The sequence below is a fragment of the Pristiophorus japonicus genome, chromosome 3 (assembly GCF_044704955.1).
Source record: "Pristiophorus japonicus isolate sPriJap1 chromosome 3, sPriJap1.hap1, whole genome shotgun sequence".
Taxonomy (NCBI): Eukaryota; Metazoa; Chordata; class Chondrichthyes; family Pristiophoridae; genus Pristiophorus; species Pristiophorus japonicus.
This window is the reverse complement of record NC_091979.1, coordinates 277,520,422-277,535,982: the sequence shown is the minus strand read 5'-3', so window position 1 is coordinate 277,535,982 and position 15,561 is coordinate 277,520,422. Positions and strand designations below refer to the sequence as shown.

Here is a 15,561-nt window from a genome sequence, read left to right as displayed (position 1 = left end):
AAGGTTGGCATGCAGATACAGCAGGCGGTTAAGAAAGCAAATGGCATGTTGGCCTTCATAGCAAGGGGATTTGAGTACAGGGGCAGGGAGGTGTTGCTACAGTTGTACAGGGCCTTGGTGAGCCCACACCTGGAGTATTGTGTATACAGTTTTGGTCTCCTAACTTGAGGAAGGACATTCTTGCTATTGAGGGAGTGCAGCGAAGGTTTACCAGACTGATTCCCGGGATGGCAGGACTGACATATCAAGAAAGACTGGATCGACTGGGCTTGTATTCACTGGAGTTCAGGAGAACGAGAGGGGATCTCATAGAAACGTTTAAAATTCTGACGGGTTTAGACAGGTTAGATGCAGGAAGAATGTTCCCAATGTTGAGGAAGTCCAGAACCAGGGGTCACAGTCTAAGGATAAGGGGTAAGCCATTTAGGATCGAGATGAGGAGAAACTTCTTCACCCAGAGAGTGATGAACCCGTGGGAATTCTCTACCACAGAAAGTTGTTGAGGCCAATTCACTAAATATATTCAAAAAGGAGTTAGATGTAGTCCTTACTAGGGGGATCAAGGGGTATGGCGAGAAAGCAGGAATGGGGTACTGAAGTTGCATGTTCAGCCATGAACTCATTGAATGGCGGTGCAGGCTCGAAGGGCCGAATGGCCTACTCCTGCACCTATTTTCTATGTTTCTATGAATCCTCATTGCGACTCTTCAGCCACTGGGAGGAGACAATTCTGGAGGATTGCTGTGATGATTTTCCCTGTGGCAGACAGCAGGGAAATTCCTCTGTAATTAATCTACAAGACAAGCAGGAAATTGTTCAACCTCCGACACCTCCAGTCCAGATACAAGGTTGTTCCAACCTCGGTCATTGAATTGCAATATGCAGATGACGCTTGAATTTGTGTACACTCGAAGTACGAACTCCAAACCATCATTGAAACCTTCACTGAAGCGTACGAGAGTATGGGCCTTACATTAAACATCAGTAAGACAAAGGTTCTCTACCAACCTGCCCCCGCCATACAGTACTGCTCCCCGGTTATCAAGATCCATGACGAGACCTTGGGACAATGTGGACCACTTCCCATACCTTGGAAACCTACTATCAGAAAGGACAGATATCGATGACGAAGTCCAACACCGCCTTCAGTGTGTCAGTGCAGCCTTCGGTCGCCTGAGGAACAGAGTGTTCGAAGACCAGGATCTCCAACCCGGCACCAAGCTCATGGTCTACAGAGCCGTAGTGATACCCGCCCTCCTATATGCTTCAGAGACTTGGACTATGTACTGTAGGCACCTCAAAGCACTGGAGAAGTACCATAAACGCAGGCGCCGTAAAATCCTGTAAATCCATTAGCAGGATAGGCACATCAACGTCAGCGTTCTCCTCAGGCCAACATCCCCAGCAGAGGCATTGACCACGCTCGATCAGCTTCGATGGATGGGTCATATTGTCTGCATGCCCGATACTAGACTCCCAAAACAAGCACTCTAATCCGAGCTACATCACAGCAGGCGAGCCCCTGGAGGGCAGAGAAAACACTTCAAGAACAGCCTCAAAGTCTCCTTGAAAAAATATATCACCACCGACTCTTGGGGATCTGTGGGCCAAGACCGTTCAAAGTGGAGGAGGAGAATCCGAGAAGGCACTGAACACTTCGAGTCTCTTCGCCGGGAGCACGTGGAAACAAGTACAAACAGCGGAAGGAGCGTACGACAAATCAAGCACCCATCCATCCGTCCCTCCAACCACCATCCGCCCCACCTGTGACAGAGACTGTAGATCCCACATTTGGTCTCAGTCACCTTCGAACTCATTTTAGTGTGGAATCAAGTCATCCTTGACTCCGGGAGACTGCCTAAGAAGACATCCTAGGTAGTTAATGCACAAGGTCAAGTTTCTGATCATAAGAAGCATGGATTCACCTAATGAAAGAGGGCAGGTCTTACATCAATAAACTTAAACATAAAGAAGAACTTCACTATTTAAGGCATTATATTAAACAAAAGTCAGTTGAAGTACTTACAATCCTGAGATGATCGATGTCGGAATGTGAACCTTAAATGGCTACGATTTACATCTTCAATCGGGATTGCCACCTACAAAATAAGACCATTATATACTCAAGCTAAGGCTTAAAAAAGGATTGCTCTTGGACTTATTTTAACTTTTGCAATTCCAACTTGTAACAGGACATACCTTTACCGTCTCAAACCAACGGGGCTGCTTCACTTGATAGTAAATAACAGATTTATATTCAGAGATACCTTCATCTCCCGCACCAGGAAAAATTACACTCTTTTAAAAACAAGAGGCAGATATCAGTACAGTTTTAGAAATGTAATAAAACATTTTAGGAATTGAAAAGTTACTGAAGAACATTCAAGACAAAATCTATCTAAGACTTAAGACAATTTTCATGAAATTCTTACTCAGCATCATCCCATGTTCAGGACATAATTCACACAAAGACACAGTCGAAACAACAATAATTGTTAAAAAAAGAAAAACAGCACAAAAGTTCGAGACTGAATTCTCGAAAATGTTAAGTGTTCCATACATATCAACCCAACTCGCTTTCAGCCCCACAGCTGATTCATCCCCAGTAGTCATACCTCCAAACGCTTGCCTTCTTCATCATATACCATCATTGTGACCTCGATATTCTTGGAAGTTGTTTTGTTGCCTTTGTCAAACTCCCCTAGCACTAGTGTAACATAGATGTCATTACGAACATCACCTTGATGAGGAAATAAGGATAAACGTTCTTAAGCTACTCATGTTTTAAGATCATTGTAAGTAAAAGAAAAATTATATTCCTGTATAAGCTCAAACAATTTTAGATCATTTGCTAGAGTTATGATCGTTTGAAAATAAACTTCACCTGCAAATTGAAATTGCCATCACAACACAATGGGCTCAAAATTGGCCCCTGCCGATTTTTGGCACTCACACCCGGGGTGCGCCTCTTTTCCATGACTCCAAGCGCGTCGAAAATCTTCCTCCCGACTTTGGCCGCTGTCCGGCCTCTCCTCGGTGGTGGCGTAGCGTGGCCAATGGATTGGGGGCGAAACCAGTGTCCCAGCGCTGAAAACAGTGCCGGGACATCTGCACATGCGCGTTCGAGTGTGCGCGTATGCGCAGTAGCTCCTCACCCCCAGCGCGTCCTGCAGCCTGTGTGTGAGGAACCTGATGCTCGCAGTTGCCGCCCCCTATCCCTGGCCGAGAGCTCTCCCGCACTGGCCCGCTATGTAAGTAGCTGCTTGTGTTCGTAGTTTAAACTACTGTGATTAAGATGGCCAGGGTCAATGTCAGGAAGAGTAGTGTTAAATAGGTTTTAATTAAGCCTTGTTGGGGTTGAATAGAAAGTTTAATCGTCGGTGTTTGATGAATAAGGGTGCTTTTTGGTCCAATTTTTTCATTTCAGGTTTGGTCGGGCGGGACCTCTTATAATAGTAAAGCAAGAGGCGATGTTTTTGGGTAAACAGGCGGAGTTTATGTTTTCCGAGTTCCTTTATTTTCTTTTAATCTTTCCTTAAAACTTTGTAAGTCTTGGTGCTTTAGGTACAGGTCTTCTCCGCTTCCTTCTATTTTTTATTTGTTATTGAATGCTTATTACTTTTTGTGCTTTGTATGTCTTGGTGCTTTAGAATGCACTAACCTGCGCCGATTGCTTAACTCTCCGCAAGGGTTTTCTGAAGTGGCCACATACGCTCGCCTAAGTAGATTTGGAGTAACTATTAGCTGGCCAAAGTTGCCTAAATGGCCAAAACTGGCGTAGGTGACTGAGAATGCTCCCTTTTGAGAAAAAAAAACTAAACTAAAAAAAATCGTAACTAACTCAGTTATTCTGGGGCAAGTTTATTGGGGAAAGTGGGGATTTTTAACTTACGTCAGAAAAACCAAGTTACTCCAAAAAAAGCGGAGCAACTCCGGGTCAATTTTGAGCCCATATGATAAATAAGGTCCAACAAACTTTAATCCACTGACCAGAAGAATTAGCATTAAAACCATAAACATTCAAAAGTAGGTCAAGCAACATTTAGTTACAAAGTGAATTGAGGCAACCATCAAGTAACAGCTTTTGAAGTACAGGTTGAACCTTTCAAAATACTGAGAAGGTCACACCTGTCACACAAAGGCACCAGTAATGGCACCTGACCTTCTCTGGAAGACCCTATGCTCCCAGGGTATAACACAGGATATATATTCCACCACACAAATTTCTTGTCCTTATCCAGTGATCAGAGTTATCCATAGAAAGCTATAGTTCTGTGTACATTAAAAAAGCAGCAGTTCCTTTCAACTGAAGAAATCTAAGGCAGCGCTTCAATTTCCTGAGACAATTGAAATTCAAACAATTTTTCACATGCTGATGGATATAGTCTGAGAACAGTCTGACCCGTATGCCAAACAAAATAACATCAGTTCACCACAAAGTACAAGTCATTAATATTCAAATCCCAGACGCTGATAAATAAATGGCTGTATCAGCCAGGTCAAACCAGGATATTACAGAATTCTTCATACACCATTCCTGTTGGTAATAAATTGTGAACTGCAGAAACGTGAACTCTCAACAAGCAGAAGGCATGCCCTTGCCCTAGCAAAATTTGCAAGATAGACATTTTTGCAATCCCATAACCCAACAAGGTTATAATGCAGTCTTGATATCAGTAGGAAATTCTCTTGGATATGAGGAGGATAGATATTACCTACTTCTGGGAAATCTGGGTCTCTAAGCCAGCCCTCAATATGCAATCAGCAGATGTTTTTCAGGTTGCTTATTCATATCTGGTCCTTCTTTGAATCAATAGATCCTGTCTATACAGGATCCTTCAGTGACAATTGATTGTTCACAAACTGATTGTAGCAGAAAGTCCACAAACTTAACAACTTCACCCAATGGTGGGGAAGGGGTTAGGGAGCTCCTGGACATCACACAACAAAGATGAAGCATTTCTGTCTCGTTTTAACTTGGTATTTGCATCTTTGATTCAGTCACAGTACATAGAGTCAAAAACTCATTGTACTCAGATTACATATCCCAGTCTAACTTAATGTTGCAATGAGTATGGTTTTTTCCAGATAATTGTTTGAGAAAGCAGCCAAGCTACGCAATTCAAACATAAATATACATTCTGATTAGCTTTGTTATGTTCCTGATTATTTTTGAATTTATTTCACAATTATTGAAATTCGCAAAGCCCCAACAACTACATTTGTATTAGTCTGGACCGTTCAAACCAAAGTATTGGTGTGGAACGATCAGAGACTACGTCAGGCCAGGTAGCTCCTGTGGATGCGAAGGAAAGAACTTGGTATAAAAAGTTATTGAGCACAGATATTAAAAACTTTGATTTCCTTATATGGAGAGGTAGCATAGTATATATACTTCCTGTCTGCAAAACCTTACTTCCTGGTGTTAGATTATCAGCTCTCTCATTACAAATTCCCATGTTCATATTTTTAATGGAAACTGCCTGGATAACGTCACACAGTAATTATACACTCCCACCAGTGATGGCAATTTAGCACCTCAATTTTGCATTGCCCGCACCTAAGCCTGTACTGCAAAGAAACTCCTATGCTCCAACCAACTCTACTTCTCTATGTTACAAAGTAGCATTTGTGTTACTATTTTACTATAAATAATATCAAACCCAAGTGTGGTAAATTAGTTATTGCAACAAAACAAAAATCACTCTGCCATTTCATAGAATCATAGAAATTTTACAGCACGGAAGGAGGCCATTTCGGCCCATCATGTCCACGACAACCAACAAAGAGCTATCCAGTCTAATCCCACTTTCCAGCTCTCATTCCATAGCCATGTAGGTTACGGCACTTTAAGTGCATATCCAAGTACTTCTTAAATGTGGTGAGCGTTTCTGCCTCTACACCCTTTCAAGCAGTGAGTTCCAGACCGCCACCACCCTCTGGGTGAAGAAATTTCCCTTAAAGTCCCCTCTAAACCTCCTGCCAATTACTTTAAATCTGTGCCCCCTGGTTCTTGACCCCTCTGCTAAGGGAAATAAGTCTGTCTTATCCACTCTATCTAGGCCCCTCATAATTTTATACACCTCAATAAGGTCTTCTCTCAGCCTCCTCTGTTCCAACTACAATAACTTTTATTTATATAGCACCTTTAACATAATAAAATGTCCCAAGGCGCTTCACAGCAGTGTTATAAGACAAAACACATAAATTTGACACATAAGAAATTAGGGCAGATGACCAAAAGCTTGGTCAAAGAGGTGGGTTTTAAGGAGCGTCTTAAAGGAGGAAAAAGAGGTAGAGGCGGAGAGGTTTAGGGAGGGAGTTCCAGAGTTTCGGGCCCAAGCAGCTGAAGGCACGTCCACCGATGGCTGAGCAGTTATAATCAGGGATGTTCAAAAGGGCAGAATTTGAGGAACGCAGACATCTCGTGAGGTTGTGAGGCCGAAAGAGATTACAGAGATAGGGAGGGGTGAGGCCAAGGAGGGATTTGTAAACAAGGATGAGAATTTTGAAATTGCGGCATTGCTTAACCGGGAGCTAATTTAGATCAGCAAGCACAGGCGTCATGGGTGATCGGGACTTGGTGAGAGTTAAGACACGGGCTGCCGAGTTTTGGATAATCTCAAGTTTACATTATGTAGAATGTGGGAGGCCAGCCAGGAGTGCGTTGGAGTAGTCAAGTCTAGAGGTAACAAAGGCTTGGATGAGGGTTTCAGCAGCAGAAGAGCTGAGGCAGGGACGGAGGCGGGCAATGTTACAGAAGTGGAAAGAGGCAGTTTTAGTTATGCCACGGATATGTGGCCAAAAGCTCATTTCAGTGTCAAATATGACACCTAGGTTGCAAATAGTCCTGTTTAGCCTCAGACAGATGCTAGGGAGAGGGATGGAGTCAGTGGCTAGGGAACGCAGTTTGTGGTGGGGAGCAAAGACAATGGCTTTGGTCTTCTCCATATTTAATTGGAGAAAATATCTGCTCATCCAGTATTGGATGTCAGACAAGCAGCCTGACAAGTTAGAGAGCATGGAGGGGTCGAGAGAAACGGTGGAGAGGTAGAGTTGGGTGTTGTCAACGTGGAAACTGACTCCGTGTTTTCGGATGATATACAATGAAAACAAACCCAGCCTATCCAATCTCTCCACATAGCTAAAATTCTCCAGTCCAGGCAACATCTTCGTAAATCTCCTCTGTACCCTCTCTAATTCAATCACATCTTTCCTGTTATGTGGTGACCAGAACTGCATGCAGTACTCTAGCTGTGGCCTAACTAGTGTTTTATTCAGTTGAAACATAACCTCCCTGCTCTTGTATTCGATGCCTCGATTAAGAAAGGCAAGTATTCCGTATGCCTTCTTAACCAACTGGCCTGCTACCTTCAGGGATCTGTGAACATGCATTTCATTTATTACTTGCTTTTAATGTTACATATTTAGTGAGTAAAATACTGACTGATGTAGTATTTACCATATTTAAATCACTCGCATTCAAACTCACCGGGCATTATTATTTCAGGGAAACCCATTTTTCTTGCAACTGCTGTAGTTCTGTCAACTAGGTGTGGAAAATCTTTTCGAATCTGATGAACATCACCTAAAAGCAGCTTCATTGTCACCCACAAACCTAGGTGAATAAAATAAAGGGGTTAAAAAACCAAAATCACACTTCAAACTTTTATCTAATAGTTCAGAAGATTTATCTTCACAATGGAAAAGGAACTCACTTTTAAAATTCAATGATACTACTGTTGAATTCTAAGGGACAATAACAGTTAACTAATATATGTTAATCGTAGTCCAGGATTTTTATGAACTGCAGATAAGAAATTCAATCTACAAATATTTCTACTATATCCATTCAAATAAAGAGGTGTTCGGAGACAAGCTGAGGTGGGGCCTGGAGTTGAGATGTGGACCTCTGTGGATACAAGTGCAGCTAGGTGGGACAGCTTTAGTGAGGGGGAAGGGGTAGCTGTCGAGGAGCAAGATATCACTCAGGCAACATGATTCAGGTGCACACATTGAATTCGCAGATCGGAGGGCCTTGTTCCAAAAAAGTGGGAAAATGATAGTGAGAGATCTGATAGGAGAATATGTGCTGAAAGAGGAAGAGGAACTGGAGAAGTTGCTGCTTCCCCAGGGAGCACAGAGGGTGGCACCTGCAATGGGGGCAGGGATTGAGCAGTTCATTTGGCTGCTCTGGAAGAACCAGTGGTATGAGCTATGGTGGAGAATTTAAAGCAGTGTAAAGCCTTGGACCAATCCAGCAGTGATTCAAGCTTGGGATGGCTGAAGCTCAACTGAGGCATAGTGACAGATGGAGAGTCAGAGATCGGGAAGGATGGAAAGTGTGAGTGTCAGAATGGTGAAAGAAAATGGGGACTGAAGACAACAAAGGAAGAAAAAGCTGCCAGACTAGGATTAGGAGATGATGGGCAGGGAAACTCAGGTCTGGAGCAGTGGTCAATATGAACATACAAATAGACACAGCGGTAGCCCTGGCTTAAATATACAGACCATGAGATGACCTGTACATGAATGCCAGAGTCCTTTAAACAGTAACTTGAGACTGGTCCATCAATTGGGCCTGCCTAGCCTTCAGAAAGAGCCGGGCCTGCCTGGCAGTAGGAAGCAGCCTGGGTTTGCCTTGTTGTCAGAAGTCATCAAAGCATCGTCATCACTCAGAACCTCCAGGGAACTTGAAAAGTAATTTTATAACCTTTTTAATGTTTTATTTATACGAGAAAGCAAACATTGTCGCCCACGCTCTCCTATGCAAGAGGCAGAAATAGTTCTAAAGCTTTTAACTTTTAAACTTTCTAACAATCCCATTTTCAAAAGGAACATAGGGTATTTTGAGAGGTTATGGGTCAGATGATCCCAATTGAGTGTAGCACTTTCCTTGCTGGATAGCTAGCAAAAACTTATGAATAGAAACCCTAGCTGATTTTGTTTCTTCCCTAGCTCAGTAGCCCAAGGTACGGCCGCCCTGGCCGAAATGATCACAGGCTGAGGAGTGAACCTGGGACCTTTCCCATCTGTATCACTCAATACTAAATTAGACAATCCATTTGCCCACTAAGCCATTGGACGAGCTGAAAAAAAGACTTTTTAATATTGTGGCCTTTCCGTTGGAAGACATGGTTGCCTCCCGAGTCATTCATTTGGAGAAACCTCTAAATATTGCATTAAAATACAGAACAATTACCTCTACTTTAGATGGAACAGATTTTCCCCTCTATACTGATAATTAGGAAAGTGATTAGCCCAATGCATGGGTGATAATGACCCATTTAAGATTGTTCAAATTCTGCTTGTATTTGTGTATGTCTTCCATTGTCTGGATTACAGATTAGTTGTCAACCCTCCATTTCCAGTATAAAGATGACATGTCACAATCCTGATTATATATCACAGCTGACTAAACACCTTTCCAATATTTTACAAGTATCATTTTGACAAAGCTGTGTTTATTCCTCCTCTGTTTCTAAAGGTTATAAAATGTTAGCTTCACCGAGCTTCAACAGTATATTTAAGGAATACACTGACTGGGTGATGGGAGATGGTTTCACTGCAAAGAAGTTCACCTAGAATGATAGAAAGTATTATGTTTTGGACAGGGTCAAATCCAGTTCCAGTTATCATAGGCCCACAGTAAAAAAAAACAGCAATTTTAATTAGGCCAGAGGACAACCTGATATAAAAAAAACTGTACATTGGTGTAATAGGAAATGCTCTTTTTAAAATGGGTTATTTCATGAGAATTTCCCATTTTGTACCCAGGCCATTGGTTTTTTTGTTAAAATTAGAGCATTGTTCACAAAATTCAGAATGTTCCGCTCAAATAAAAGATATTTTAATAACAGCACAATTTTACACAATTATATTTTGTAACAATACATCACTTACCTTGACCCTTGTGGTTTATTTCCTTGGCAGCAATGACTTTATTGATCACAGTCTGAAGGAAGTCATTCTCCCCTGCTACCCTGGGTGAAAAACGGGATGATATGTTCAGCTGCTTATGTCGAATGGCGTCATCCAATGCTAGCCTGGAGGATGCACATGACGACCAACACACAAGAAACAGAAGGACCACACAAACCAGAAGTCACAGTACAAGGGGACACAAAATATAATTGCATAAATGCAACAAACGGTTATCATCAGCCAACGCAAGGGACAGGACAGATGGATAAGAAGAAAGACAGGAAGATCATTAATCGAGAAAATGCTAATTGTACAATAATAAATGAAAATCTGCATCACTATTACCAACATCTTCATGCACCACCTTAAGCCCTTCCCCAGCAGTATAGTGAAAAGAATCACGTAGTATGCACAGAAAATACATGTATACAAGAGTGCTGTCATAACACAATGGAGCCCTCCTAAAATCAATTCTAAAAAAAATCTTCCATGTAATTTGAACTAAATGGAACACTCTAGTGATTAATTAGAATTTTCTTTAAAAGGTTCCTGCAAGAGTTGTCACTAGATGCTGCTAGTTCAGTTCAGTAAATTATAAACTCTAACATTCTCAGTACATTAGATATCTAGTGATGGTTAAATCACTGAATATTTAAAGCACTGCCATTAGTCTCTTTAATCATTGGGGAAAAAAATGGGCTAACTACTCAGAAGTGTTCACATAAACGTCATTTACAGTACTAATTGGGGTAGGAAGAGAGAACTAAAAGAGAAACTCAAGAGAAACTAATTTTATCTTTTGGCAATATTTGATCGACCACCCATTATACACCATGATGAATTTTCTTTTCCACTGAATTAAATCGGGCAGAGTGTATAAAGCTAAAATTACCACAAAGGAGTTTAAATTGAATTTAGGTGCAGAATTATTGATTTTAACTCAAATAAAAAATATACTAATAGTAACACATAATTTATATTGGCCTACACTTGTAGGATTTTATAAATTAATTAATCTTTGCCATTAAAATTTGATTTTTTTTTATTGTCCAACTTCCCCAAACTAGCCAGACAATCAGCTGAGATGCTTTTTGTTGTGGTGACAACATAATTCTATAATAGGGACAATCTACTAAATAAATTGGCAATGTCTAATGAAAGTTATTGTGCTATTTTTAAAAATTACTTAATGTTCCTCTGAATGTATTTCCACAATTACTCCAAGATGTCAAGGCAAATGTCACTTAGTGTGAGCAAGTGCTGAATAGCCAGCCATTGAGTAGAATCAGTTTCACGAGCTGTATCTTTGAATAATGTCTTCCCTCAGATTATGGATAATCAACAAAAGGTTCTAAATAAAAAGTTTTAGTAGCAAACTCTAGTAGATTCTAGATTGGTTCCCGCAGATTGGAAGGTACTTAGTGTAACCCTGCTATTTAAGAAAGGAGGGAGAGAGAAAACGGGGAACTACAGACCAGTTAGCCTGACATCAGTCATAGGGAAAATACTAGAATATATTAAGGACGTCGCAACAGAGCACTTAGAAAATAATAGGATTGGGCAGAGTCAATATGGATTTATGAAAGGGAAATCATCTTTGACAAATCGGATAGTTTTTTTTTTGAGGTTGTTAACTATTAGAATGGATAATGGGGAACTAGTGAATGTAGTGTATTTGGATTTTCAAAAGGCATTGGATAAGGTGCCACACAAGAGGTTATTAAACAAAATTAGGGGTTAGGGGTAATATACTAGCATGGATTGAGGATTGGTTAACAGACAGAAAACAGAGAGCAGGAACAAATGCGTCATTTTCGAATTGGCAGGCTTTAACTAATGGGGTGCCACGAGGATCGGTGCTTGGGCCCCAGCTATTCACAATCTATATCAATGATTTGGATGATGGAACCAAATGTAATATATCCAAGTTTGCTGATAATACAAAGCTAGGTGGGAATGTAAGTTGTGAGGAGGATGCAAAGAGACTTCAAGGGGATGAGCAAGAACATGGCAACTGAAATATAATGTGGAAAAATGTGAACTTATCCACTTTGGTAGGAAAAATAGAAAAGCAGAGTATTTTTTAAATGGTGAGATATTGGGATATGGTTGTGTTCAGAGGGACCCGAGTGTCCTTGTACACGAATCAGTGAACGTTAACATGCAGGTACAGCAAGCAATTAAGAAAGCATATAGTATATGTTGGCTTTTATTTCAAGAGGGTTAGAGTTCAAGAGTAAAGACATCTTATTGCAATTATATAGAGCCCTGGTGAGACCGCACTTGGAGTATTGTGTACAGTTTTGGTCACCTTACCGAAGGAAGGATATACAGGTTGAACCTCCCTTATCCAGGACTCCCTTATCAGGCACCAACCCCTCATCCGGCACCATTCCCGGCCACTGGGTGGCACATGCACAGAACTTCAACAGGAACAAATTTAAGTTCTTCCTCACTGTCGATTCCCGCAATCACTGGCCCCCCCACCCCCACAATCTCTCTGCTGCACTCCCAGCCCCAGTATCCCCTTGCTCAGTACCTGTACCATCCAATTTAACATGACCACCCCTTGACAGCAAAGTCCCTTATCCGGCACAGGCCAGATCCCGAGGGTGCCGGATAAGAGAAGTTCAACCTGTACTTGCCATAGAGGGAGTGCAACGAAGGTTCACCAGACTGATTCCTGGGATGGGGGGGATTATCCTATGAGGAGAGATTGAATAGACTAGGCCAAATTCTCTAGAGTTTAGAAGAATGAGGTGTGATTTCATTGAAACATACAAAATACTTACAGGGCTTGACAGGGTAGATGCAGGGAGGGTGTTTCCTCTGCCTGGGGAGTCTAGTCTTAAGGGTCACAGTCTCAGAATAAGTGGTCAGCCATTTAGGACTGAGATGAGGAGAAACATCTTCACTCAGAGGATGGTGAATCTTTGGAATTCTCTACCCCAGTGGGCTGCGGAGGTTCAGGCTTTGAGTATATTCAAGATGGAGATTGATAGATTTTTGAATATTAAGGGAATCAAGGGATATGGGGATAGTGCAGGAAAGTGGAGTTGAGGTGGAAGATCAGACATGATCTATTGAATTGTGGAGCAGACTCGAGGGGTCAAATGGTCTATTCCTGCTCCTAATTCTTATGTTCTTAAATGTATTTGCTTCAAATGTCTTCCCCACTGCCTCAGGCAGTCTTTTTTTAAATCCTTCATTCAATGGCAATACCTTTGATACTGAAGTTCAGCCACTCTGAAGAGAAATTAATCTTACATAATTGTCTTGAAAATATTACCTTATATGTTGCAGTAAGCATCAATTGTTTCATCCATTGACCATTTGATCACAATAACTGTATACACACAAAGGTCCATTCACCTACATCCACTGCATCGCTTTTTAGATCAATATTGCAACTACTCAATTCTGTTCTATTCCTACATTTCATGCACAATATTGAAGTTCCAAATGTTCTAGATATTGATTAATCAAAGTTTAAACACCCATACTTCCGCAGCGCTAGGTAATAAATTATTTCATTCAAGTTTTTTCTCTCTGCTTAAACGCAACTGCACTTTACATGGAAACCCGCTAAAGCTGGTTCTACCGTCCACAAATCAGGCATAATAGTGAGACTACTGAGTGGGCAAAGAATCAGAAACACCCTGAATATTTTGAAAGGCAGTTCACTGCAGAGGTAGAGGAAAACAAAGAATACCTTATAACACTACTCCTTACACTTCACTGCATATACAGGGCCCAAGTGTGCCCCTCCGGTTAAAACGGCGTACCTACCCTGAGGTGCGACAACTTTGTACATGAAAAACGGCGCCGAAAACTTACATCGGTATTCTGCCCGGTCCTTGGAACGTTGTAGGCCTTGGCGTGGCGCAGCACAAGCAGTGGGTGGGCGGAGCCTCAGTGCCAGGACCTCTGCACATGTGCGCTAGAGTGTGTGCGCATGTGCAGTAGCTCCTTGCCCCCAGAATCTCTGCGTGTGCTCTGCAGGTTGTGTGGGAGGGGCCCAAAGCACACCGCCCCTAACCCTGGCCAAATGGGCTCTCTCATCAGTGGCCAGAGTGTGCAGAGCTTGCTACAGACTGTGCAATAGTCTGCAGTAGTTTGCTGAAGGTAGGACTTCTATTTTTTATTTGTTTATTTATTTATTTAGATTGGTTGTTTGATTGATTGAGTGATCTTAAATTCTTGTTTGATTTACATTCAAGTTTACTCTTCATCTGCTTTCAAAAGAAATTCTGTAAAATAGTTTGGCTGAAACTCTTATTTACAGGACTTGCTATAATGTATTTGCTAATTTACCAATCCATTATTAATCTAGTTATTTAGTGCTTTGTAAGTCTTGGTGCAGGTCTTCTCAGCTTCCTTGTATTTTTTATTTGTTATTGGATGCTTATTTTTGTGCTTTGTTTAGTGCTTGGTGCTATAAATGTACTGCCTTGTTTAGTGCTTGGTGCTTTAAATGTACTTGTGCTTTTTTAATGTTGTTGTGAAGGTGTTTAGTGCTTTGCAAGGTCCTCTCACTTCCATTTCCTCCCCGCCCCCCACCCCCCTCGCCCCCAACCTCTGGCTACCTGCGCTGATTTCTTAACTCACCGCAAGGTTTTTCTGTGCGGCCACATACGCTGTCCTAAGTTATGTTGGAGTAACTTTTAGCTGTCTAAATTTGCTTAAATGGCCAAAACAGGTGTAAGTGGCTGGTAACGCCCCCTTTTGAAAAAAAAACGAAAAAAAAACTAACTCACTTACACTGGAGCAAATTAAATAGGCAGAATTGCGATTTTTAAGATACTCCAAAAAAAATCTAGTTGCTCCAAAAAAAGAGCAACTCCTGGGCAAACTTGGGCCCACGGTTTGCACGGTTAACTGATGGTCCACACTGTGGTGACAGTTTGAAGAGGATTGTCCACTTGCATGCCAAATCAATTCCTTACAACACAATAAATTACTTTGTGTTCACATAGAATGCCAACTGTCAATTAGCCAAGTTTAAAATCTCTCTCAGTTTCTTCTCTGCTGCCACGACACAACTTGCTCTTCTAGAGCTTCTGATGAATAAACTTCCATTAACTAGGTTATAAACACTATTCCAAGACAGTTAAAATCAAAAGCTTCAAAAATAATTCCTGTCAAACTTCCACTCAGTAATGTTTCCTACCTTGAAATATGTCCAGTTACAGTATATTTTGTGTTTTTTGCTGTCCAATTTTTTAGCTAATTTGCAACTTCAACACAAAATCGAGATTTTTCACAAGTCTATCCAAAGCCCAAATATATATTTCAAATAAACTATAGCCTGCTTTAGATTATACCAGCACTTTACAAAATAAGTGCCGTCAAGATAGTTACTATGTTTGAAAGGACATCTATTTGCTTTCAAAGATCCTCATCTTTTCACCAACCATTCTCCTCTCTGATCACTCGACTGAAGCTCCCTAGCACTTAAAAAAAACATCTCTGAAAATCAGGAAGAAAATTAATTAAAAGTTCTGGAACCTCCCTTTCCCCCTCACCCCCCAAATACACACACACCACACACCCCCACCACCTCCAATTTTCCAGCAGTCCTTCATTATGTCCCTTTGATATTAAGTTCTACTCAAGATGGCTATGAATGAGAGCTAA

At 41.3% G+C, this 15,561-nt stretch overlaps 1 protein-coding gene across 2 annotated transcripts in view; it reads right to left on the bottom strand.

Moving 5' to 3' along the window:
* Positions 1 to 15,561, bottom strand: part of dock1 (dedicator of cytokinesis 1) — an 816,280-nt gene that overhangs the window by 632,963 nt on the left and 167,756 nt on the right. The window contains exons 12-16 of one of the 2 annotated variants that reach the window (XM_070876753.1): positions 9,904 to 10,046; positions 7,493 to 7,618; positions 2,616 to 2,740; positions 2,200 to 2,298; positions 2,027 to 2,099 (exon numbers count right to left, since the gene is read on the bottom strand). In XM_070876753.1, the coding sequence (XP_070732854.1) occupies positions 2,027 to 2,099; positions 2,200 to 2,298; positions 2,616 to 2,740; positions 7,493 to 7,618; positions 9,904 to 10,046 (566 nt within the window). The remainder of the gene's footprint in view (positions 1 to 2,026; positions 2,100 to 2,199; positions 2,299 to 2,615; positions 2,741 to 7,492; positions 7,619 to 9,903; positions 10,047 to 15,561) is intronic. The other variant, XM_070876754.1, reaches the window with a different exon arrangement.